This window comes from Phoxinus phoxinus, assembly GCF_949152265.1.
Source record: "Phoxinus phoxinus genome assembly, chromosome: 6".
In the NCBI taxonomy this organism is placed as follows: domain Eukaryota; kingdom Metazoa; phylum Chordata; class Actinopteri; order Cypriniformes; family Leuciscidae; genus Phoxinus; species Phoxinus phoxinus.
Window position 1 is genome coordinate 42,064,462 of NC_136881.1, and position 27,657 is coordinate 42,092,118.

At 38.0% G+C, this 27,657-nt stretch overlaps 1 protein-coding gene across 1 annotated transcript; it reads right to left on the reverse strand.

Moving 5' to 3' along the window:
• Window positions 1-462: 462 nt before the first annotated feature.
• Window positions 463-27,657, reverse strand: LOC307000566 (B-cell receptor CD22-like). Its single transcript, XM_079616209.1, has 20 exons — window positions 27,399-27,657; window positions 27,072-27,129; window positions 26,290-26,640; window positions 25,943-26,191; window positions 23,014-23,220; window positions 22,813-22,906; window positions 22,308-22,347; window positions 22,023-22,100; window positions 21,939-21,948; window positions 21,728-21,738; window positions 17,806-17,880; window positions 17,459-17,516; window positions 16,671-17,024; window positions 16,324-16,572; window positions 4,520-4,774; window positions 3,999-4,241; window positions 3,822-3,924; window positions 3,639-3,684; window positions 1,403-1,653; window positions 463-849 (listed from the first exon to the last, which is right to left on the reverse strand). The coding sequence occupies exons 2-20, from the start codon at window positions 27,115-27,117 to the stop codon at window positions 792-794; spliced, it is 2,778 nt and encodes a 925-aa protein (XP_079472335.1). The 5' UTR covers window positions 27,118-27,129; window positions 27,399-27,657; the 3' UTR covers window positions 463-791.

Below are 27,657 nucleotides of genomic sequence, written 5' to 3' on the forward strand. Positions count from 1 at the left end.
AGGTGGGTGGGACAGGAAATGACCTCATCCAGAATCAGTTCACCCACACATAAGCACCAGCCCGTAATGAAGAACACATGCAAGGCCCAATGTGTCTCAATGTATGTCATCGATCAAAATGAATTCTTAGCTAATATTGCTTAATACAAAGTCCCTAAAATGACATGGAGATTCAAAAGTTTGAGATGGGGTGGGAGAAATTAACACACGCACACAGAAGTTGCTCTACAAATAATCATCACTGGTGACTTTAATAGACTGAGGTGTTCACCAAACTTTAATTTTATCCATCTGATATTATATATATATATATATATATATATATATATATATATATATATATATATATATATATATTAACTCTGATATACCAAATATTAATATTAACCCAGCCATCACATATGGTTATTCTGAGTTTAGGTCTACAATGAACCAGAAATGACCACACACAAGCTTGAATTTGGTGTAACTGATATGTTTTTTTGTTTTATTTGCTTACAGAAACACATGAAGTCAAAAATTCAAGTGACTTCAAGAAACAAATTACCAAGCCAGTGACATCACAAATGTTTTTAGTCTCACTAAACATTGTGTTTTTGGTTATTGGCTCTTTTCCTTTGTATTCTGCTCTTGTAATGAGAAAAAGATCACAGACACTGCGTTCCTGACATCTATTTACCTGATTTAACGAATAATAAATAACTGAGTGAATTAGCATGCTAAATTGACAGCACTACTCTCAGAATATTGTTTCGTTGTTTTGGCCTTTGTCTTCATGATGACTCATTTACTCATTTGACACGGCTGTAGATCACAGAAGTCTCTTCCACAGTCTGCACATTTGATAGCCTAAAAACATCAAACAAAACAATCATGTCATGTATTAGAATACATGATGATAAAAGTCACTTAAAAAATCAGATGTTTCTGAAACATCAGTGGGACAAAGTTATTAAGAAAAACATTTCAGATTTAAAGAACTATAAATTATCCTTTCATCAACATAAAAGTTACATGAGGGTGAGATGGCAAGTAAGGGTTAATGCCCGACGAGGTGTCCATTGTCAGGTTTTAATGGACGACGGCGAGGTGTGAACCGGCCGACGCGCAGCGGAGGACACCTCGAAGGGCATTAACCCGCTTATACCATGGTCACAATTGCCAAATAACACATTTTTAAAACATTAGTTTATATTTTAATTAGTTTTACAATCGAAATCTAAAGTTACAAGTTACAAACAATAACTTGGTTTCCTTGGTTACGCCTGACAGTTTATTTAGGTGTCCTCTATCACTTTTTAACGGACACCCTGCAGCCAATCAGAATCGAGTATTCACCCAGACCATGGTATAAATGTTTTTATTTTTGCGTGAACTGTCTCTTTAAGCTCGTTCTTCTCACCTCAGGACAGAGTCAGGCTGACGAATCCTGATATTGTCGTAGTGGCTTTCGTTCTCCTCTGCACTCTTCGTCTCAGTCTTTCTGTGATGTTGGACAGTTGCGTACTGGATCTCCTCAGTGTCTCTGCATTCGGGAGCATTTCCGTCTCTTCTGGGTTTGCTGGAAGTAACAGTGGCGTACTGAGCGTCATCACCATCGGCTGATTCAGAAACACGAACGACTCTCTCTGTTACGGTAGAGTACAGATTGTCCTGAAACGGAAGAAAATGACATTCACAGTTAAAGGCATTTAATACAGAACACATTTTTCTTCCATTGCAGTGCACTACCTTTCCATTATATTTCTATGTAAATGTATTAGACCGACGTGTGTGACAGTTCTCACATGACACTGCGTTCTATAAACATTAGTAACCTGTCAAAGGTTAACCTGGTGAATACACTTGGACAAACATACACCCATTTCACTGATACTGTGCATTGCCGGCAATATTAACATCTGTGTACACATCAGGAAGGTATTGTGGAGTTTTTGTTTTGTTCTGTCTAAAGTTTGTCACTGCTGTGCTTTGTTGTAGTTTTCAACTCTTTATATTTAATCGTAAAGTTAGTCATTATTTTTCTAAAAGAACAGAATGCCAGAACACATAATAATTCATATAATGATTACCTTTATTTTTCCACATATTTTCCACAAACCTTATTGCAGTTAAACTTCCCGGTTCAGAGTGTACAAACAAACCCATAATCTTCTTTTTCTTTTATGTTTTATGGCGGTTGGCAAACCAGCTTTTCACGAGTTCACACTCACAAATAAGTCAGATGGAATAAATAGTATGCGTATTTGGCGTGCTGTCCGAGGAGAGGGCTCCGGGCTCGGTATTCGGCCCGAACCCAGGCCCCGTTTACACGATGGGAAAACGCAGATATTTCTCTGCGTTTTGGCCTGTCATTTACACGAAAACGCCGTTTTTATCCCAGAAAACGATCATTTCTAAAAACTCCGGCCAAAGTGGAGATTTCTGAAAACGGCGGTTATATGTTGTCGTGTCAACTGGGAGAAACAGGGTTTTAGGTTCTCTCTTGTCGATTCTGAGGATTCTGATTGGCTTGCATGGCTTTATCCTTCTCCCTACACTGCCGCCCATAGGTTTAGCATAGTTATGATGGTGCTCGACGGCGTATTTATGCGGGTTGTGTGCACGATGTTATTATTGAAAACGGAGGGGGAGAAATATTCGTTTCTCTAAATACCCGTATGTGTAAATGTGGCCCCAGAGTACTCCCCCCGTATTGCTGGTTTAGGAAGTAACCAGGCGAGTGTGAGGAGACGGGGTGGTGGAGGGATGCTGAAAAACTGTCGAGGAACGTTGGTGAGTCAAATGAGTATGTATATAGGTCTCCACTCATGCTGATTGGATAGAAATGTTGATTACTGATTGTTGACAGCTGGTTGGAATGATGTGATAATTGGATCGATTATTTGAACGTGCTCCTCCCGAACTTTGTTTATAAAACATCATTTGGTTCATAGTCCGCCACATACTGAGATGGAGTGTGGAGCATTGACTTTAAGGGAAAAATCAAACCTATAATCCAGGGTTGTTTCTCAGTATGCGTTCTTGTCTGTAGCCTACTTTTGTTCTTGTGGACTTGTGAAACGTCATCAGTCGCTGCCATAGAAACCCCATTTGTGAGTTTTTGCCATTTTATTTGTTGTTAAACTCTTTCTCTGTTAATGGTTGTTGTTTTAGCTGTTAACACATGTTTTAGTTTGTACCTGTGGTTGGTATGTCCTGTAGGCGGGGCTTCAGCCTGTAAATAGGCTTGCTGGCTGAAAGGAGTTCAGTTCTGATTGTGGACTGTAATACTGAGTAGTGTTGCGAACTTGGGCCATTTGGTTTAGCCAAAATTAGCACATTGTTGCTGTTTTCTTTTCTTTTTGTACAGTTTTTATTTATTTGTGTTTTCTCCTGCACTGAAAATATTTTAGCACCTTACAATAAAACACCGTTTTGGGATTTTGCATCAACTTTTTGTACAGCACATCATTTCCCTTTTCCACTCCAACTGGTTGGCCTCCCTACAACGGCACTCAAACTAAAAGGCGGTAAACTATTAAAAACCTCTCTAGACTTTTTTTTTTTTTTTGTCTCTCATCCCACTGACTTGTCTCTCACGTTTTGTGTGAATTGCCCCCTCTAGACTATTCACATGTTGTGTCTGGAAGATGTACCTGTTTTTCGGTGAGGTCTTCAGCTCTAGCACCTCTTCGTTTTCTCCTGATTTAACAGATATTAAACTTATAAGCTGCATTTTAAAGATTAATTACTAATCACATTATATGAGGCATTTCCATCTGCAAGGGAATTACATTCATACATTCACTGTAATTGAGAATGATTTTAATCAAACTTACATTATTAACAGAATGATGATGATGATGATGATGATGATGATGAAGAATCCTAAACATGCCACTGTGATCCCCAACCAGACATGCCAGCCATTACCACGATTCACTGAAAGATGAAGAATTTGAGTTAAGATCAAAGATACACAACTGCCTTGAACCTTTATAAAATAAAAGCTTCACCTGTGACAGTTACAGCGTCTGATCTCTGAGATCCATGTTGATTGTGAGCCTGACAGGAGAAGCGTCCACTCTGTAGTGCACTGAACCTCTGTCCAGATCCAACAGCTGAGGTTTCATTCTCCTTAAACCAGCTGAAGTTCAGAGCCGGAGGGTTTGAGTCACTGATGCAGTTCAGAGTCACTGAATCTCCCTCCACTATTACACCAGATCCACTGATCAACACTGAGACGTTCCTGGGAGGATCTAATAACAATTATCAGATTTTCTTTAAAAAAAATATATTCTTTTTTTTTTTTAAATGACTAATATGAACTGAATTTATCAAAACAGAAAATTAGCATCTTATGTTCTATTACACCAGATGGACTGATGGACAGTGAGACGTTCCTGGGTGGGTCTAATAATAATCACCAAACATAATTGTTACAAGGATCATCTTTTTTTTTTTTTACTAATTATTGATAAAAAAAATATTATAAAAATGCTGGGATGTTCTACAGCATCTTGTTTTTTATACTCACACATGACGTTTAAAGTCACAGCATTAGAGTATTTCTCTCCATGTTCATAGATGGACTTGCACTTGTATTCTCCACTGTCATCAGAGCTGATCTTTGAGATGTTGAAGTTTCTTCCAGATCCTACAAACTTTTCTCCTTTAAACCATTTGATTTCTGCAGGAGGGTTTGAGTCACTGATGCAGTTCAGAGTCACTGAATCTCCCTCCACTATTACACCAGATGGACTGATGGAGATCACAGGTTTCACTGGAGGATCTAAAGCAGAAATATATAGTATCACCCGTCACTCACCCCACCAAAGCACTTCTGTTCTTACATACAGATGGTAGAAGCAGAATTTAGCATAAACAACATGAATCCATGGATCCTTGTGTCAAAAGGTCAGGTCACTTATCAAGAAATATCCAAAATGAAAAACACAGTACTTTTTTTCTGTGTGTGTGTTAATCAGTAAATCAGTGCTTGGTAGATTACTTACAAACTATAGTCGGTTAGTGATTCCAAATTACATGACAAAAATTGTAGTAGTAACGTAATTGTTAGGTGTGGCTTTAAGTAAGCGCTAGTGATGTTCGGTTCTTGAGCGAATCGTTCTTTTGAGCCGGTTGGAGGTAACCGGTCGAGCCACTTCATTAATCAATCAGAATCAAACTTTAGTTCCGGGTTGACGATGCTAAACACACAAGTCAAAATAGCTTGTCTGACTCAAAAAGACCCGAATGAGCCAGATCAACCAACTGTCGAAGATTGCCTAGGATTACAGAGGAAACATTCAAATAAAGTAATTTGTGTCAATGCATCTCGAAACATTCAAATAAAATGTTATTTGTGTGAACGCATATTGCAGATTAGTGCCTGAAATATCACGGCTCTGATGCTGTTGTGCCATCATTGCTTGATGACGTATGGAACACATTAATAGTTTTTGAAAAGAACTGTCCGAATGAACCGACTCGCGGAAATGAATCGGACTTTACATCACTAGCCTGTTGCAAAGTTGCCATTCATGCCGACAACAACAATCTGGCTGTGAACGCAACGTTCGTCACAGCTTCATTCTCAACCCATGGAGCCAATATGTAGCCTATGCCAAAATCCTAAACAATGGCCGTGCTACCCAATTAGGGTAAATGCTTTGGATTTTTCCCCTGCTCTGGTGATGCTTCCGTCAGCGAGTGGAGGTGCACACGGGGGGTGTGTGTTGCGGCGGGGGGACAGCAGCGGCGAATGGAATGGCCTGGTTGCTTCGTCCTGACTGGGGAGCGGCGTTCTTTACGATGCGCTTTCCTCTGGTGCCGATGCATGGCGTGCTGTCCCTGCCTTGGATGTTGCGGCCGCAGTTGTCGGGATTTGCCGCGGATGCTGTGTGTGGAGAACGCTCCTGTCCACGAACGCTGAGTAGTGCTGAGTTTCAATCTTTGACTGTTTCACCCTCACAAGAAAATAGGCCCAACCAAACTGTGAACCCCGTCAAACAGATATTAAATAATGGAGCCGTTGCAGTTTTCATCTGCAGTTGGCTGGCAGGGAATGGAGAGGCCTTGCAAGCTTGTAAGCCCGCGGCCTCATCTTCAGAAGGGACGTTCAGCACGTCAAGATGTTGGAACCAGAGCATGCTCAAGAGGGGGAGAAGTAGGGTTTCTCGCTATTTGAGTGTGAAGCTATCCTGCCCTCTGGGGGTGTGTGAGCCAATAGAAGTGCTCCTTTTGGAGGAAGATTTTATGGCTCTTTGTGTCCGGACAGAGAATTTGAATAAGTAATTTGAAGGGTTTTTCAGAAAAGATCCTTCAAGATTCTGATAACATACAATACTAATTCTTATAACACAACATTAGTTAAATGTAATGTAAATTAACCAGTGGGCGACGACGATTGGATTTTAAAAAGACTAAACATGCAACACATGAGTGTGTCAAGTGAACATCAAGTCTTAAGCATTAATGAACACATAAAAAGGAATCCCACATCAATACGTTTTACAATCATGAGATGGGAAAATTAGGTACATGTTTAACACATCTTTCAAGTGGTTATATTTATAGAATATAGGACAACAGGTTCCTTTATCTTTCTCAGGAGGCATTGGGGTGAGGGTCGACTCTCTCTTTGTGCATTCCTAAGCGTCGTAAATGGGCTTGTGGCCCTTTTATATGATGAATTTAGAGAACTTGTGTGTGTGTGTGTTTGCCACATGTGTGTGAGTTTGTCACATGGCTTTCTCTCTTGCAGAGAGGAAGTGGAAAACGGGGTTGGAATGTCTTTGGGGCTGGTCACATGGGCAATGCGCGTTGTTTTACTTGGTGTTCAAACTAAATTCGTAAATGTACCAACCATTGTCGCTACAACAGACAAATTCAATCTCTCCCAACTGATACAAGGTCCAACAAGAATAACCAACTTCTCTCAGACACAAATTGATCTGATATTTACCAACAAACCTGAGAGAGTAACTACATCGCATAAAATGTTGACTGGTCTGTCCGATCATAATATCACACTGCTGGTAAAGAACAAAGGATAACTTTACCTGAACTCAAAGAATAGAATCCTGACCCAAGATGATATGATAGCAGGTATATTTAAAGATTCCTTTATAAATTCAGCCAGGGATCTGGCTCATGTAATCCAAACTGAAACTATACCATCTATCCCCATTGATAAAGCTAAACCTATTTTTATAATAAAGGAAATATCTGAAAAATGGCTAGCAGAACAGCTGAAAAACCACCTAAACTTGGCCACACCCCTTTGCACCCAATGCAGTTTGAATTTCGCACAAACCACTCTACAGTTTTCTCCTTGAAAACATCAAGTCAAAATTAGATGAGGGTGGTATGGTAGGTGCAGTGTTTCTGGACCTTGGCCATGAAATGGATGGAGTCCTACTTAAGTAACAGGAAACAGAGCGTACATATTGGTAATTCTTATTCTTCATACCTCGACTGTAATATTGGTGTAACCCAGGGGTCAGTAATGGGCTGTATCTTGTTTAGCCTGTACATTAACGACTTACCTTCAGTTTGTCAACCTGTTAATATACAAATGTATGCAGATGATACAGTTCTTTATTTGCATACTAAGAACAAACAACAGGCTGCAACTAAATTGACTGAAGCACTGATACATGTCTCTGACTGGCTAAAAATGTCAGATCTGCATCTTATCATTAACAAACCAGTATGCATGTTCTTTTAAATCCACAAGTTCACAGCAGGGTGAGGTTTTTAGTGGTGAAAAACTTGTGGTTGTGTCCGAATTTAAATACCGTGGCATTCTTTTTTACTTGTAAAAAGCATGTTAAAAAGGTGGCTAATACCATCAGATATAATCTGGCTAACTTCAGACACAAAAGGCAATATCTAACCACAGAGACAGAAGCTAAAATGTTTATGCATGCCATGATTTTTCCCCACATATCATACTGTTTTACAAGCTGGTTCCAAGCAAACATGACAACTCTTAAACATATATAAATCCTTTAAGCAAACTTTAAAAATTCTAGATCAAAAAACTTTCAGCCATCACCACTGCCATATCACTGCTAAATACTACACTGTTAGCCCTTACTGTAGAAAAAGACCAAATTATTACAATATCATACCATTTTCCATTAAAACAGTAATATACAGGAAAATACCTACAGGAATATACTGTGGGAAAACAGCCTCTGAGTGTCGACTTTGAGCGCTGTTAATTCAATCACACCCTATACCCTCATTCACTATTCCCTACACTAGTTCACTAATATAGTCCACTTGACAGAGTGAATGAAAAGAAGTGAGTTAATTGAGACACTGATGAACTGATAAGCAGAATCACTGAAGGACAGAGAAACAAGAACAGAAAAAAAGAGAAACGCAAGAACTACAACTGACTTCCAGCCACACTGAGTGTGAAACCAGTTTAACATTATTTATTTCAAGTTCTTGTTGAGAATGAACAGGGATTTAGTTAATAATAAAGTTTGTTGTCACCATGATGGAGATCAGTATTTGCTTTAGTTGGTCTCTTGTACCTTGACTTAAAAAAGTTCATCCATTCATCTCTCTTTGACTGTTGTAATAGTGAGTTTATAAAGCTCATTTGTTACGGCAATAAAAAGTCAAGAAGTTGATCGGGAGTCTTTGGCTTTGTGATGATGTCATAATCATTAATGAGTTGATGCTCATTTTTGTATAAAAGCTATGAATTTAAGGGTTTAATGCCATATATCTGATAATCTATAACATGAAATCAAGCAATATATCTGTACTCAGGTCAACTGAAAAATTTAGAAATCATATAGTGCATTAACATTGTATAAACTGGTGCTTAACTCTGACACACACAGACATCAACAATCAGCATATGAATCTCAACAATGGTGACGATCAAAAGTATCATGTCGCAATGCATGCTGGGTACCAGGATAGTATAAAACTCCCAGCATGCTCTGCTGCATGAATAATAATTAAAAATATCTATTCCCACCATTGTTGAGATACATGTTCTAATTTGTGATATTTCTGTGTTTCTCTATAGCAGTGTAGCTCTGTTATTTTTGGTTATGCTTGTGTTAGAAATAAATTAGTCATTGTTGCTGTTGTTTCACAGTGGTGTTAACGTAACACTTTTGATTGACAATTAAACTCGGAATGAGTGAGAATTAACTTATTAGTGAATGGACAGGCCACATAATGATTTTGCCATGATAGTGAATATAATCACAATCATTCACAAACTGTGTGTGTGCACAAGTGTGACTTGCAAAAACACAACTCAAGCAGCAAGAAAAAAATACATGTTGGCATCAGCAACCCAACTAAACCAAACACTGATCTCTATAATGGTAACTTCAAATCAAACAGTTTAAATTAAACATCTCAATAACTACTTCTGTAGATGTATGACAGGAATAAAGTCATTCTGGTTAATAATAAGTGTAATAATGTGTTATGGCTGGAAGTCAGTTGTAGTTCTTGTGTTCCTCTTTCCTTCAGTGATTCTGCTTGTTAACAGCAGGTGTTCATCACTAATGCTCAACAATCACTTACATATTCACTTCATTATCTCACTGCAACACTGCGTCAATGTTACTTTTTACTCTTTGTAGTGTGGATTTTCCTGTGGGGTTGAAAGGGTTAACAGTGTAAGATAAAAAGACACACCCACGAAAAGTATTTAAACAGTAATAAACTGTAAGTTATAAAAACAGGTTTATACTGGCACCACTGTTGCCAGTAGTTTACTGTAAAATGTAGTTTTTTGGGTCACCGTTGTGCTGAAGAGTAGAGCCTGTGCTTCAGTCCAGCAGAAGATCTAGAAACATTGATGATATGCTGCATGTTGCTTTATTTAAAGGGGGGGTACAATGGTGTTTCATGTATTCAGAGTTGTTTACAGTGTTAAAGAGATGGATTCTCATGCTAATAATGGCCAAAGTTTGAAAAGTTATTTTGAACGAATAACAGAGAATTTCTGTGCTGAAAAATCATACTTCCGGGTTGCAACATGTTTCGGCTGGTTTTTTTCTATCGTAGATCTAATGACGTAGACCAGAGTGGAACTCCTTATATGAGCATTGCTCTCGGAAAAGCGCGTTCACGCACACGTCGACCAGAGGAGAGAAAGACCGCGCTCATCGACGCGCTACTACCGGAAATCATCATCAGCAGCGCTAAATAGGAATGGTTGATGTCAAGAATGTCTCCAAAAAAGTGTGTTTTGGGATGTGAGGGAAAGTTTACCTTGTTCAGCTTCCCAAAGAACCCAGTGTTACTGGAACAGTGGATGCAGTTTGTATTTCCGGGACAGCAAAGGAGTTCGGCAAGTGCGGTTTTGTGTTCTGGTCATTTCAGTGACGAATGTTTTATTAACAAGGCCCAGGTCGTCGCTGGATTTGCAAACCGGTTGCAATTAAAACCTGGCGTGGTCCCAGTGATAAAACACCCCATTCATCAGATTTATTTCTCCCGCTTGACTCTATAGCTCCGCCCACGCCCAGAATCAAGGACCTCGGCTTTTTCCGGATAGAATCGGAAAGCTGTATTTTTTGTTTATAAATATGATGAAACTAAAGACTTTTTGGAGATATGAAGGACGCACTATTACTCTATAGGTACTCAAGATTAACATGAGATTGACTGAAACTAAGTATTTTACCCCCCCTTTAACAGACGGTGACTGTGTAGTTGCTGGTCCAGTGGAAATCTTTTTATGTACTTAAGTGGTTTTTAATGAAAGTTCTTAACTCTTTTCTCACATTATTAATGCATTACACATATTAGTTAATACATTTAAATGACAGTTGGTCAATTTAAGGCAGTCGGTTTCTGCAAGTGAAATTACTTTTAACTCGAGTTTTAATTTAGTGCATTTTACAGTAACAAACTGTATATTACAGTAAAATACTGTAGATTACAGTAAAGAACTGTACAATTAACAGTAAATTACTGGCAACAGTGTTGCCAGTATTTTACTGTAAAAAAACCCGGTAAGGTCTAACAGTGTACTTATTCAATTTTGACAGTTTCTTACATTATCTAGATGCCTGCCTCATTTTCAAAATATACAGGCTTGCACCTCATTAAAACATAGACAATACTATAAAAATAACTAAATGAAATGAACTGAAAGCTTAAACATAAGGGAGGATAATAAACACAACAGGGAACATGTGTTTAACTAATTAATAGTGGTGTCAACAATAATCGATTCAGCGATGCATCGCAATGCGGGGCATGCACGATTCAGCATCGATGCAGCAAAGTGCCATAATCGATTATGTCACTGTTTATTTTCTGGCCTTGAGTTGGACAATAAAGTTGTGAAGTTTCGATTACTTCCGTGGGCATAACAACAACAACAATCAAGACGGCTGAGGCGGAGGGAGATGACCGCGATAGACGGGTAATTAAAAACGCACCCAAAGCTTGGAAAAGCGGACATCTGGGCACATTTCGGATTCTACGAAGTTAATGGGAAACTAGACAAGATGAGGCGTAACACAGGAGCGCAGCTTCGCGGCTGAGACACGAATAGACTATTAACATAAAGCTTTTACTCTTAAAGGGGTGGTTCGGGATTTTGGACATCGGACCTCATTTTCAAGTTAGCCTAGTTGTTATTCATCAGTGGAGACAGTTTTCAAAAATGTTCATCCAGTCCTTCCAGTTGCTTAGTTCGCCGATGCTAGGCTAGCGCGAGTCAACGGTATAAGCTAGCCTGCCATTAAAAACAGTTTTACCCACTCCACAGTACACCAAAAGCAAATAAATTATAACGCCAGACTGTCGATGTAAATGTCTATTGAGAGAATAATGTTAGAAATCAAACTACCGGTTCTCTTACATCTCAATGATCGCATTACATTTACAGGAACTAGTTTCTCAGCAGCGGCGGAATTTTACTTTGCTCCGGTTAGTAGTACTGCGCCGAAAAGTAAACACAGAACAGAAGCGCGCACTACAGACGTCTAGCTAGCTAGTAGTAGCCATGAACAACGATATTGAAAAACATTTGATTGTAAACTAAGGAATTGGCAACATGGTGATTCGTTGTGCATTTCGAAATTGTAAAAATAAACCAAATAGATGGTCATGCAAAAAGTTTCCACAAATTTCCATTGAGAGACCCAGAAAGCAACCAACTGTGACTTCTTTCTGCTGGCTTGGACAACGAGACACCGGCAGAGACTATTAAAGTTGCGAATTTGTAGTGATTATTTTAGACCAGACGACTTTGAAAACCCCTATCATCGAAACGTTCATAAGTCACTGACAAGGAATGCAGTTCCAGCCGTCTTTCCATATGCACCAACAGCAGATGAACAGGTAATAACTTTTGTTAGGCTACTATAGCTATCTATTAAGCTAGTCCCTTTCATAACTGATAGAATGACAATGACAGCGTTAGTGGAGATAACGTTACAGTTCAATTTCTGCCCTTTTAGCATCCATCTCGATTAGTTCTTCGTCTGTGTATTCCGGCTCATACTGTACGGTTCGTTGAATAAAACACATTCCTCGTCTCCAAAGTCTGAAACATTGGCATGGCTTTCAAACGTGGCCATAGTCCTATGTTGATTTCTTAGTGAAATATCCTCTGCTTCTGTAGTGATGAGTGTCAGCGGCAGGTAAATACACTTGCGTCATGTGGAGACTCTCTCGGTTGCCTAGGTAACTTAATATCAGTCCGCCGCTGCTGTAGACTGTGCTAATAAATACAGGGAACAAAGTGTAACTATTGCAATCCAATGAAAGGGTAGTTTGATTTCTAACATTATTCTCTCAATAGACATTTACATCGACGGTCTGGCGTTATAATTTATTTGCTTTTGGTGTACTTTGGAGTGGGTAAAACAGTTTTTAATGGCAGGCTAGCTTATACCGTTGACTCGCGCTAGCCTAGCATCGGCGAACTAAGCAACTGGAAGGACTGGATGAACATTTTTGAAAACTGTCTCCACTGATGAATAACAACTAGGCTAACTTGAAAATGAGGTCCGATGTCCAAAATCCTGAACCACCCCTTTAAACACAAAGGCACGTCCATTTTAATTAAAAAAAAAGTTTTATTAAACAAACCAGATCAAGAGCAAAAACGAAATAAAGTGCATAACTGAAAAATAAAGCATAGGCTCAAAACTAATACAAACAGTGGGCACTGCGCACTGCGCATTGGGCTCCAATAATTATTTCCCGTCTTCTAAAAAAAAAAAATGCTGCTACACTGCCGATGTCTTTGTTGACATGGTAGAGGAGGACTGACTATGAATTAAACGCTCTCAATTACCCAGATAGCAACACTGTTTCGGCCCAGATCCGGCCCACATCTGGCACTTGTGGAATGCGGATCTGGCCCGCATGCCGCGTGGAATGACGGCCCTTGGATGGGCCACTCCTGTTTGCCAGATCTGGGCCACAAGCAGACCATAGCAATGCCACATGTCAGCCAAGAGCAAATAAATAAACCAGAACTGGACCTTATCTGAACCACAAAACCTGCGTATATTAAATATGGAGTCATCTCAGCCTTAATAAGCCTGTTAACAAGCAGAATCACTGAAGGAAAGAAGAGAACAGAAAAAGAGACGAGCAGAAACACAAGAACTACAACTGACTTCAGCCACAGCCTTAGATGAAATCAAGAGAAAAGAAGACATTACATCTGTGAAGATCTCAGCAGAGGAGGATTAACCAACTCCACAAACAGCATTACCAGCTTCACTTATTACTAACCAGACTGACTTTATTTCTGTCAGATGTCTACAGAAGTTTTATTGAGAATTAACAGAGGTTTAACTCAGTTTAATTTGAAGTCACCATAACAGTGATTAGTGTTTCCATTAGTTGATCTCTTAACTCTTAATTGAACTCTTATCTTTAATTGCTACTATGTCAGTGTGTTGATCACACACATCTGTAGCAGCAAAGAAAGCTAAAGTGAAATGAGATCAGGTGATGACGGTTACCTGATGTTGGCTCCATAATCATCATGAAATTACCTGATTTTATGATGTCTTTTGATTATAATTGTATATTTTATTGAACTATTAATACGTGTATGATACAATTCATGTATTGCATAATTAAGATTGTGACAACTATGAGCACAATAAATTAGTATAAAGTGAAACACACAGACATCAACAATCAGCGTATGAATCTCAACAATGGTGACAATCAAAAGTGCCATTCAGCAATGCATGCTGGGTAGCAGCATTGTACAAAACTCCCAGCATGCACTGCAGCATGAATAAATCATGCAGCTGAATTGTCCTATTGTCCAATCTTTTTTTAACCCTAAATATTTGCTGTTGTTTTTGTTGTGACATTTAGTAGCTTTTTGTGATGTCCAGAGTTGATCTGATTATCTGAATATTTTGTTGATTGTCACCATTGTTGAGATTAATACGCTGATTGTTGATGTCTGTGTGTTTCACTATACACTCGTTTGTTGTGCTCACAGTTGTCAAAATCTTATTGCTGCAGAACTGCTGGAATACAGAAATTTTATTATGAATGTATTTATAGATCACTAAAATTGTTTGGTTTGATTGAAATATCATCAAAAATCAGTTTAATAAATGATGATTATAAAGCCATCATCAGGTAACCATCATTACCTGATCTCGTTTCACTTTAGCTTCCTTTGCCGCTGCAAATGTGTTTGACAAACACACTGACACAACAGCCAAAAAAGTCAAAATACATAATAAGAGTTAAGAGCCCAACTAATGGAAACACTAATCACTGTTATGGTGAATTCAAATGAAACACATTAGAATTAAACCTCTGTTAATTCTTAATAAAACTTCTGTAGACGTCTGACAGAAATAAAGTCAGTCTGGTTAGTAATAAGTGAAGCTGGCAATGCTGTTTGTGGAGTTGGTTATTTCTCCTCTGCTGAGATCTTCACAGATGTAATGTCTTCTTTTCTCTTGATTTCATCTAAGGCTGTGTCTGAAGTCAGTTGTAGTTCTTGTGTTTCTGCTCGTCTCTTTTTCTGTTCTCTTCTTTCCTTCAGTGATTCTGCTTGTTAACAGGCTTATTAAGGCTGAGATGACTCCATATTTAATATACGCAGGTTTTGTGGTTCGGATAAGGTCCAGTTCTGGTTTATTTATTTGCTCTTGGCTGACATGTGGCATTGCTATGGTCTGCTTGTGGCCCAGATCTGGCAAACAGGAGCGGCCCATCCAAGGGCCGTCATTCCACGCGGCATGTGGGCCAGATCCGCATTCCACAAGTGCCAGATGTGGGCCGGATCTGGGCCGAAACAGTGTTGCTATCTGGGTAAATAAATAATATTCAGCAAACCTTCTAGTAGCCTACTTTGCTCAATCTGTCTCTCTTCTCCGGTGGGTTGGGCTAATCCAAAAGAAGTGAAAACAAGGGGTATGTTCTGAAGACTGACTGTTACCTGTGGAACAGGGGTGCTCTGAAAACACCCCCATTAGCAATTACTGCTTTCCACCTGATGAAACGAACGCGGCAAAACTGATGAAATGAACACGGCAAAACTGATGAAATGAACACGGCAAAAAAATCTGAATTTTGGTCAAGCCAGAACGTATCGACCAATAATCGACTAATAGACTGGGAGATTACAGCCCTTGAAAGCAGTGATTTATGTTTTCTTTTTCAGGTTTGAAAATGCCATATACAATACCCTGTACCATTCAATTTTATTTTGTTTAATGACATTTATGTCGAAGATACAGGAGAGTGATAATACACACATAGCAGCCAATAAAATCTGTTGTTCAATATATGACTGCTTGTATTGCCTCATTACTGATGAAAAATGTGCCTTGTTGTGTGCAGTAAAATTTTGATGCATCGCAATGCATCGTAGAATCGAATTGAATCGTTACCTGGTGAATCGTAATCGAATCGAATTGTGAGGGCAGTGCCAATGCACACCCCTACTAATTAACATATATGGAAACTAACAATTACAAAAATGAAACATTTGTTGCATAATACTAATAGCCACACACAACAAAAAGTAGGCCTAATGTTTTTTTTCTTCTTTTCTTTAAAAAAGATTAAAAACATTTTTTTTTAAATGTGTGCATTATTTGAGCTTTAAATGTGTTTAAATCCAACAGCTGTTTGAGGGTGTGGTGTTGTCAACATAGTTGAATAATAATACTTACTGAATATAACATACTTTTTAAATCACACATATTGTTCTGGTTGTGCTATTGAAAGTATTTTAATGTTTTAAAGATTAGCCCCAATTACTTCAATCGTCCCTCCTTTTCTTTAAAAATGTAACTATACTGGCTTTGGAAAGAAAACTTTAAAACATATACTCACACATGACATTGAGCTGAACCGCAGGAGAGATGTGAGTGTGTCCGTCTACAGCACAGCTATATCTGCCTGAATCCTCTCTTCTGACTGGATTGAGGGAGAGTTTGTTACTGAAGTTACTCTCAGTTAATATCTTCAGTGAGTTTCTGTACCAGATGAATGTTGCTCTGTCAGTCAGAGCGCAGCTGCTTTTACATGTCAGAGTGACTGAATCTCCCTCTGTCACTCTCTCAGGAGACTCCACCTGAAGATCTGAACACAACACACACATTATATCTAGTGCTGCTGTCACACACTCATTATTATTCTACATAATGCACAGAAGAAGAGGTAAACCTCACCAAACTCACCTGTGACATTAAGAGTCACTCCTGGATCACCAAACCATTTTCCATCAGGTTTATATGTGATGAATCTGAAATAGTACATGCGTGAATCCTTCAGTGTCACATGACTCAGTCTGACGGTGCAGTTCTGCTGTTTATCTCCCAGATACTGAAGCCTCTGACTGTATTCAGGGTCATTAGACAGATCTGGATACTCTCCATTATCTTTTACCAGTGTTTTCATCCAGAACGCTTCCTTGATCTGATGTCCAGTAGGGTATGTATAAGTGCAGTTCATTATCACTGTTGAGTCCTGTAGTGCACAGATGTGTGGAGGACTGTAACTCACACTCCAACCACCCCACTGGCTACACACTCCTGAAACACAACATTCACAAGGATAGGAAACAAAAATATATTGAACAATAGAAGGAAACATATACCCATCTATGAGTTAAACAGGACCTTACACCTGATGTGATGTGATCTGTGTGAAGCCTACAGACATCAGACAGAATGTGATGAAATGCAGGAAGCAGAATAATGAACACCATGAACAACGTTATTCTCTAAATGTTAGCAGCTCCGGCAGTTAGCATTATATCAGCAGAAACCTGAATAATACAAGTTTGTTTGGAAGCAACAAATAAATCATATTTATATGTCCGTACATTATAGTAGATGTTCAGTGATATTTGTCCTGGGGCGAACAGACGTGCTAAACTGATCCATGCTAACTAGCCAAAAGCTTTTACTCTTAGTTAGTGGTTAACTCGTATGTCATTAACAGGAGATTAACAGGAGAGACTGACCTGGAATCAGGAGCAGAAACACCAGAGCCAGCGTTATCAGTGACATCACCACAGGACACTGAATCATTAAAATAAAGAGATCAAAACTATTATAACGTTTGATATATTATATAGTATTACTATTTTAACGTTTCATAAAAACTAACAGCTTTTTAATGCATTATAAACACTGCAAAAATACTTTTTCCACGGATTTCCACGGTTGAAACTCATATAAAGACAACGTTAGGAACATGAGCTCTGGATGTTCAGAGATTATTATGAAAGAAAATGTTTCTCACTTCAATTTTCTTGTGTGGAGATTCATTAGTTAGACAATATTAATGACTGAAAAGTGTAACTCTTACCGTTTTGTAGTTCCAGCCGCTGCAAACAGACTCCAGGAGAGTGAACTGCAAATGCACGGTGAAAACTTTCTTCTGCTATTTTACACTTTTTTTCCTTCCTCTTTTTAAAGTTTAAGCAACCGGCCCCACGCCGAGACAGCAACACCCAAATGAAGCCACTTGCAGACAAAAACAAAGATAAAACACTCTCTCAAGAAGATTGGTTAAAGAGGTGGTTGATTATGATTTGACTTTTCTAGCTTTAGTGTGTAATGTTGTGTTTGATCATAAACAACATCTGCAAAGTTACAACGCTCAAAGTTCAGAGCAAATGGAGATATTTGCTTTTAAATAAATTGCTTTTTAAGGACTACAACAAACGTCTGGTATGGACTACACGACATTCCTCTGGGGTTAGTGACATTGCAAACCCTAAAATTTACATAAACCCGCCCCCGTGAACGAGCAGTCCATGTTGAGAAGAGGAAGAGTTGTTGCACATGTTAATCTGCTGAAGCTGTCGCATCCGTCTTTTCAGTACGTAACACAAATGCAATAGTCACTCTGTAGGCATCTACTACAGTTTCCACACAAGCGATTTTATAGATTATCATGACAGAATATGCTAATTAAAGATAGTTAACTCCACATCAGCAACATAAATTCATCAACTAACCATTCAGAGACGTCCTGTTGCTTCTGCATGTTGTCACTTCTTCTTGAGTCTCTCCATCATTATCCGACTCCAGTTTAAACATAAAAGGCAGAACAGTTTCTGACATTTTAGAGTGTGTCTGCATGACACACACACACAAGGTCTTGAAGCTCCGCCCTCTGGGCTGGGAGCAGCAGCTCGTTTGCATTTAAAGGGACACACACAAAACGACGCGTTTTTACTGATCTTCAAAAAGGGACAATTTTAACATGCTGTAAAAAAATATCTGTGGGGTATTTTGAGCTAAAACTTCACACACTCAGTGGACAGCAGAGACTTATTTCACATATTGTAAAAAGGGGCATTATACCACCACTTAAAAAAAAAAAAAAACATCTAATTGCATACACAGCTTACATTACAAATATCAAATAAAACTTTCAGTGTGAAGGGAAACTTCCTGTCACCATGATTATATGGTGTTTTTCAGCTTCCTTAAAAGTGTTTTTCTTTCTGACAAGCAGTTCTTAACTTTTGTGTTTACAATATACGATCAAACTGTGTATGTTTACATGCATGTTCAGTAATATTTTACATCTCTTTGAGGCAAGACAATTTTATCATCATACCTTATAAAAGAATGGGGCAAAAATATGATGGATTGATTGATTGATTGATTGATTGATTGATTGATTGATTGATTGATTGATTGATTGATTGATGGATGGATGGATGGATGGATGGATGGATGGATGGATGGATGGATGGATGGATGGATGGATGGATGGATGGATGGATGGATGGTTGGTTGTGTGGATGATTGAATGTATGAATGTGTGAATGGATGATTGTGTAGATGATTGGATGGATGGATGATTGTGTGGATGGATGAATGGATGGATGGATGAATGGATGGATGGTTGTGTGGATGAATGGATGGATGAAGGGATGAATGGTTGTGTGGATGAATGGATGGGGCATTCACATTTAGGGGAACACTGAAGGGGGAGCTGTTATTCAGATCATACTTCTGACACTGAGTTTGTGATTATATTGAGAAGAGCTGCAGGTTCTGACACTTACTGATGGAGTCTCATGTTTAGAAAAGCTCTGAGATCAAGAGTCTTCAGGAGGTCTGATCAACGGTGTGCGTGAAAGAGAACTCAAAACAGGAACAGTAATAGGTGAGCGTCAGCCGGTGAGATTTCCGTTTGCGCATTATTTTCTGTTTGTTCATTAAGGCTGAATAATTCTAAATGAGCTCCGTTATTTTTTTACAGGAAAATACAACAAAGAATACCGTTTACATGTAGCACGTCACTTCTGCGTGGTATAAGACTCTCTCTCTGAGTGTTTGAGAAACACTGAGCGCTCTCAGCAAAGCGACGGCGAGTCATGCGCCTCTAGTGTTTACTGTGCGTCAAATACACTGTGTGTTCATCGAGATGGACTGAAATAGTGCGCTTTACGGATCGCTTGACGGAGAGTGAAACTCTCAAGCGCTCAGTCAGTGTTCGGCGAGTGAAAATATATCTGTGTGTAATGTTCCAGTTCCAGACTGTAGAGGTAGTTCCTCTGTTAGCGATAAACTCCTCATCCTCACTGGTTAAGTTACAGTTCCTGAAGTTCGTGAGCTGCGAATGGGTCACAAACAGAAGAACATCATCAACTAGGCTTTATCGTTATTATCGTGGGGAGACTGATTCTTATCGTGGGGAGAATTTTTACCGGTATATTGCAAACAATAAGGTATCACCCTTACCTATTGAGAAAAGGTTTAGATGGTGATGTTTTATTGAAAATAATAAAGTTTGTAGTCACCATTGTGGTAATTAATGTTTGCTTTATAACACTAGTTTTTCTCTGGCCGCTGTAACATCCGGAACGTACATCTAGTGGAGAAGACTATAGAAGATTAACATCAATCAAGTATAATGTTCAATGTTTGCGGAAATAAATACAGGAAACTTTTGATTCATGGCTTTTGAGAATCGATATTGAACCGACCACATAAAAAAAAAAAGATTATCTTTTTCTTTTTTTTGTTGCCCAGCCCTAATGAGTGATTATCAAGGGTATTAATCAATATTTATTATTCTGCATATTAAATTATTTGAAGATTATTTGAAGATTACTTATGAGATTTTCTTAGAATTATAATTACTGGAATGCTCTCTCCAGGTTTTAGAGAGAAGCACCCAACTTGTGTTAAAACATATATTTGATCTTCTAGCTGAAGACATCCGAGGTCACTGGCGTCACACAATCAGTCGCCTATGTGGTCACTTCTTAGTTAAAGCATTTATGTTACTTTTCATCTTCAATCATTAGAGAATAATTATGAATATTGTCTGAACCTCTCACTGAGAGAAAGAACATCAGTATCATCATTATCAAAGATTTATTAAGGACACACACGGTCCAAAAACATAACACACTTTTTTATTTTGATACGATACCAATACTTTGTGTTACAGTTTTAACAATGCCAATGTCAAAACCAGTTATTTCTTAAATGTGTATGTGATTTTTCTAAATTATTTTTAGAAAAAAAAAAAATACAATACACTTAAAGGAAAATCGCATCCACAAACTGTCCAGTAAATGTCAGGAGTGTTTGGAGCAAACATGAAAAAAGTATTAAAACAAATAAAAGTGATGCAGAAACCCATGTTTGGTAATTCATATAATTTGAATATTGATATTTTATTAATGCAATCAATACCAAATAAGTAGCTTGTGACTATTGATATATATATATATATATATATATATATATATATATATATATATATATATATATATATATATATGTATATATATATATATATATACTGCATTATTGATGTGCTCATAAGGTTTGTATAACAAATATGAGATTATCACAAATAAAACTGAATATTTAAAGGGAGAGTTACAGGAACACAACAGACAGAATAACAGAAGCTTATAATATTGAGCACTTTGAGAGCAAAAATATTGTGAAAGTGCACAATTGTGATTTTATTCAGTATATCAGAATAAAATAATCAATTATGATTTAACAGCAGGAAAATGTTGCCACAACTGAACATAACTTGAGTGGGTTTGCTCTTCTGACTTAATTTTAACATTATATATTTACACAATGACAAATCACCGGCGTTTCACTTTCATTTACATACACGGTTACATTATGTTTCTTAAACTATATAGAAATAAGTCTGTAATAATCCCTGTCAATCATCAGGGGCTCCGCCCACAGAGCTCAGGATTGGTTAATTTGTGCTCCGCCTCTCACTGCAGCACTTCCTGTTGATCTGAACAAACAACAAGATGAAGAAAGACTGACTGAAGTTCATCAACAACATTATAAACCCTTTCACAAGATACATAAAACACACACTACACGGGAGAGAGTTGTATTGATTATATTGAGAAGAGCTGCAGGTTCTGACACTTACTGATGGATTCTCATGTTTAGAAAAGCTCTGAGATCAAGAGTCTTCAGGAGGTCTGCGGTCAACGGTCTGTGTGAGAGAGAGCGAGAGATCGGTCATGTGATCATCTGTGATGGACTATCTGACTTTGACGTCTCACTTACTGTGAGTGTGTCGTACAGGTCAGAGGTCGTGGACTTGAGCTCAAGAGCTGTATATGTGTCTTCATTGGGATCCGAGATCTACAGGAGAGACAGAAGGACACACACATTGTGAGTTCATGTTTTAAATGCTGACTGTAATGTTTAGAGGATCTTGATGGAAATCAGTGTTACTGGATCTAGAACTGAAGAATCTGGTGTTTGGACTCGAGACTCGTGTGTCTTATACTCTTAATATCTGTACGGCTCATAGCGGCTGAAACATCAGAATAACTGAGATCCTCTCACCTCCTTCACAGCAGATCTTCTGTTCATCCTTTTAGTAAGACTGTAAGAAGAAAGATGAATTAACAACACATTTATGTGTGTGTGTGTGTGTGTGTGTGTGTGTCCGCCTCCGTTGTCAAGTATTGGAGCTGAATCAGATCGGTAAAGTGAACTTATTCTGGTGAAACGTCTTATTTTTAATATACTTCCAAGACCTAGTAACTGTAATCCTGATGTGCAGTGCAGATCCACACTGGTGTGTTGACAGAACACCCACACACACACACACACACACACACACCTCAAAACATCAGATTCACCCGCGCTGAGGAGCCGTGCCGATGCACAACCCTCGTAAAGAAGATAACTCCACAAATAACTGCAGTTACAGGTTTCAAACAGAGATGGCGACAGAGGCAAAACTTACGCACTACCGTTTTAAATGTGACACTTAATCTAACTGTAATACAGTAACACTTCATACATACAGAAGTTGAAAGACATTTTTTGGAAAGAAACTTCTTACCAGATGTACATAACAAAAGCACCTGATGCTCCACCGAGTAAAACACCGACACCGACAGCAACACCGACACTTACAGGCGAGAAACATCTGACTGCTGAAATACAGATAAAAACACACACTAATGTTTAACAGGACTAGATCAGACAAAATATACTGACAAATAAATGTGTTAAAATACAGAATATGATTCATAAAACTCACATATGACGTTTAAAGTCACAGTATCAGAGTATTTCTCTCCATGTTCATTGATGGACTTGCACTTGTATTCTCCACTGTCATCAGAGCTGATCTTTGAGATGATGAAGATTCTTCCAGATCCTACAATCGTTCCTCCTTTAATCCAGCTGATTTCTGCAGGAGGGTTTGAGTCACTGATGCAGTTCAGAGTCACTGAATCTCCCTCCACTATTACACTGTTAGCCCTTACTGTAGAAAAAGCCCACATTCTTACAATATTATACCATTTTCCATTAAAACAGTAATATACAGGAATATACCTACAGGAATATACTGTGAATTAACAGCGCTCAAAGTCGACACTCAGAGGCTGTTTTCCCAATCGCACCCTATACCCTCATTCACTATTCCCTACACTAGTTCACTAATATAGTCCACTTGAATGAAAAGAAGTGAGTGAATTGAGACACTGATGAACACCTGATAAGCAGAATCACTGAAGGACAGAGAAACAAGAACAGAAAAAAGAGAAACACAAGAACTACAACTGACTTACAGCCACACTGAGTGTGAAACCAGTTTAACATTATTTATTTAAAGTTATTGTTGAGAATGAACAGGGATTTAGTTAATAATAAAGTTTGTTGTCACCATGATGGAGATCAGTATTTGCTTTAGTTGGTCTCTTGTACCTTAACTCAAAGACTTCGTTCATTCATCTCTCTTCTGCTGCTGTAACAGTGAGTGTATAGAGCACATTTGTTACAGCAAGAAAAAGGCAAGGGGAAGTTGATCAGGAGTTGATGGTTTTGTGATTTCCAAATCATATTTTTACTTTTTTATATATGTGAGCTGTGAATTTCTGGTTTAATACCACATATCTGATAATCTACAAAATGAAATACAGCAATATTTCTGTAATCAGGTCAACTGAATTTTTTTGAAATCATATAGTGCATTAAAATTGTATTAACTCCTGCTTGACTCTGACACACACAGACATCAATAATCAGCGTATGAATCTCAACAATGGTGATGATCAAAAGTTTCATGTCGCAATGCATGCTGGGTACCAGGATAGTATAAAACTCCCAGCATGCTCTGCTGCATGAATAATAATAAAAAATATATATTCCCACCATTGTTGAGATGCATGTTCTAATTTGTGATATTTCTGTGTTTCTAAAAGACAGTGTAGCTCTTTTATTTTTGGTTATGCATGTGTTGCAAATAAATGAGTTATTTGCTGTTTTTTCACAGTGGTGGTAACGTAACACTTTTGATTGAGAATTAAACTCTGAATGAGTGAGAACTAACTTCTTAGTGAATGGACAGGCTATATAATGATTTTGTCATGATAGTGAATATAACCACAATCATTCACGAACTGTGTGTGTGCAGAAGTGTGACTTGCAAAAACACAGCTCAAGCAGCAAGAGAGAAAAATGTGTTAGCATCAGCGACCCAACTAAAGCAAACACTGATCTCTACTTCAAATCAAACATTTTCAATTAAACATCTCAATAACTACTTCTGTAGATGGATGACAGAAATAAAGTCAAACTGGTTAATAATACGTGTAATAATGTGTAATGGCTGGAAGTCAGTTGTAGTTCTTGTGTTTCTCTATTTTCTGTTCTTGTGTTCCTCTTTCCTTCAGTGATTCTGCTTGTTAACAGCAGGTGTTCATCACTAATGCTCAACAATCACTTACATATTCCATTAATTATCTCACTGCAACACTGCATCAATGTTACTTTTTACTCTTTGTAGTGTGGATTTTCCTGTGGGGTTGAAAGGGTTAACAGTGTAAGATAAAAAGACACACCCACAAAATGTATTTTAACAGTAATAAACTGTAAGTTATAAAACAGGTTTATACTGGCAACACTGTTGCCAGTAGTTTACTGTAAAATTTTGTTTTTTGGGTCACCATTGTGCTGAAGAGTAGAGCCTGTGCTTCAGTCCAGGAGAAGATCTAGACACATCGATGATACGCTGCATGTTGCTTTATTTAACAAAATGTAATTGCTGGTTCAGTGGAAATCTTTTTATGTACTTAAGTTTTTTAATGGTTTCTAATGGAAGTACTTAACTCTTTTCTCACATTATTAATGCATTACACATTTTAGTTTTACACATTTAAGTTACAGTTGGTCAATTTAAGGCAGTCGGTTTCTGCAAGTGAAATTAGTTTTAAGTCAAATTTTAATTTAGTGCATTTTACAGTAACAAACTGTATAATACAGTAAAGAACTGTACAAATAATGGTAAATTACTGGCAACAGTGTTGCCAGTATTTTACTGTAAAAAAAACCGGTAAGGTCTAACAGTGTACACCAGATGGACTGATGAAGATCACAGGATTTACTGGAGGATCTACAGATGTCAGGTAAAAGTATTTATCAGGGGCTGCATTATGATTTAATTCAGCAATTGGCTAACCTGCTTCACAGATTTCTCTCTCACCTCAGAGCTGGACTTGAGACATGTGGACAGGCAGAGGGGGGCATATCATATCATATCATATATCACATAATATCACATCATCTCAATATCAAATTATACTATTTATATTATTAATAAACATAATGATAATAATGATTATTTTGTGTGTGGTTCAGGGAGGGCATCACCCTTTATTGACCAGCCGCCACTGGTAAATTTGTTATACACTTATGTTTATATGTATATATATATATATATATATATTACATAATTTATAAGCATTTTAATAAATTGACAAAACACTGATCTTAAAAAAAAATATCTTTCCTGTTTCCTTCTCAGCATTATAAATCTGTTGTTTTTGAGACACATGATATAAATCTGTGTTTTTTCTTCCAGATTTGAGTGAAAACACAAGAGCTCCCATGAACCTCACTGATCATTAATTAGCGTTTTTTAGTCTTAAGACAACTTTAAAGAGAAAAAGTCAATCTGTACTCACACGTGACATTGAGCTGAACCGCAGGAGAGATGTGAGTGTGTCCGTCTACAGCACAGCTATATCTGCCTGAATCCTCTCTTCTGACTGGATTGAGGGAGAGTTTGTTACTGAAGTTACTCTCAGTTAATATCTTCAGTGAGTTTCTGGACCAGATGAATGTTGCTCTGTCAGTCAGAGCGCAGCTGCTTTTACATGTCAGAGTGACTGAATCTCCCTCTGTCACTCTCTCAGGAGACTCCACCTGAAGATCTGAACACAACACACACATTATATCTAGTGCTGCTGTCACACACTCATTATTATTCTACATAATGCACAGAAGAAGAGATAAACCTCATCAAACTCACCTGTGACAGTAAGAGTCACTCCTGGATTTCCAGTCCATTTTCCATCTGAAATAGTGATGAATCTGAAATAGTACATGTGTTCATCCTTCAGTGTCACATGACTCAGTCTGACGGTGCAGTTCTGCTGTTTATCTCCCAGATACTGAAGCCTCTGACTGTATTCAGGGTCCTTAGACAGATCTGGATACTCTCCATTATCTTTTACCAGTGTTTTCATCCAGAACGCTTCCTTAATCTGTTGTCCAGTAGGGTATGTATAATTGCAGTTCATTATCACTGTTGAGTCGTTTAGTGCACAGATGTGTGGAGGACTGTAACTCACACCCCAATCATCCTTCTGGCTACAAACTCCTGAAACACAACATTCACAAGGAAACAAGGATAGGAAACAACAATAGAAGGAAACAAATACCCATCTATGAGTTAAACAGGACCTTACACCTGATGTGATGTGATCTGTGTGAAGCCTACAGACATCAGACAGAATGTGATGAAATGCAGGAAGCAGAATAATGAACACCATGAACAACGTTATTCTCTAAATGTTAGCAGCTCCAGCAGTTAGCATTATATCAGCAGAAACCTGAATAATACAAGTTTGTTTGGAAGCAACAAATAAATCATATAAATGTCCGTACATTATAGTAGATGTTATACCAGTGATATTTTTCCTGGGACGACCAGCAGTGCTAAACTGATCCATGCTAATAGCCAAAAGCTTTTACTCTTAGTTAGTGATTAACTCGTATGTCATTAACAGGAGATTAACAGGAGAGACTGACCTGGAATCAGGAGCAGAAACACCAGAGCAAGCGTTATCAGTGACATCACCACAGGAAACTGCATCATTTAGATAAAGAGATAAAAACTATTATAACGTTTCATAAAAACTAACAGCTGTTTAATGCATTATAAACAATGCAAAAATACTTTACAGTCTTTACTGTTAGTAGATTTCCATGGTTGAAACTCATATAAAGACAACGTTAGGAACATGAGCTCTGGATGTTCAGAGGTTATTATGAAAGAAAATGTTTCTCACTTCAATTTTCTTGTGTGGAGATTCATTAGTTAGACAATATTAATGACTGAACAAGTGTAACTCTTACCGTTTTGTAGTTCCAGCCGCTGCAAACAGACTCCAGAGAGTGAACTGCTATTTTAGATGTTTTTTTCCTTCCTCTTTTTAAAGTTTTAGCAACCGGCCAAACACAGAGACAGCAACAACCCACATGAAGCCACTTTCAGACAAAAACAAAGATAAAACACTCTCTCAAGAAGATTGGTTAAAAAAAACATATAAATGCATACACAGCTTACATTACAAATATCAAATCAAACTTTCAGTGTGAAGGGAAACTTCCTGTC

What these genes read in the sequence shown, in the direction of transcription:
- LOC307000566 (XM_079616209.1), bottom strand. Translation starts at nt 27,117, where the DNA reads ATGTCACTGATAACGCTTGCTCTGGTGTTTCTGCTCCTGATTCCAG. An exon ending in GGTTCAGCTCAATGTCACGT is followed by an intron (nt 23,221 to 25,942) that starts GTGAGTACAGAT and finishes ACAGTGTAATAG; the next exon opens with TGGAGGGAGATTCAGTGACT. An exon ending in GTTTCTGCTCCTGATTCCAG is followed by an intron (nt 17,025 to 17,458) that starts GTCAGTCTCTCC and finishes GTTGTGTTTCAG; the next exon opens with GAGTGTGTAGCCAGTGGGGT.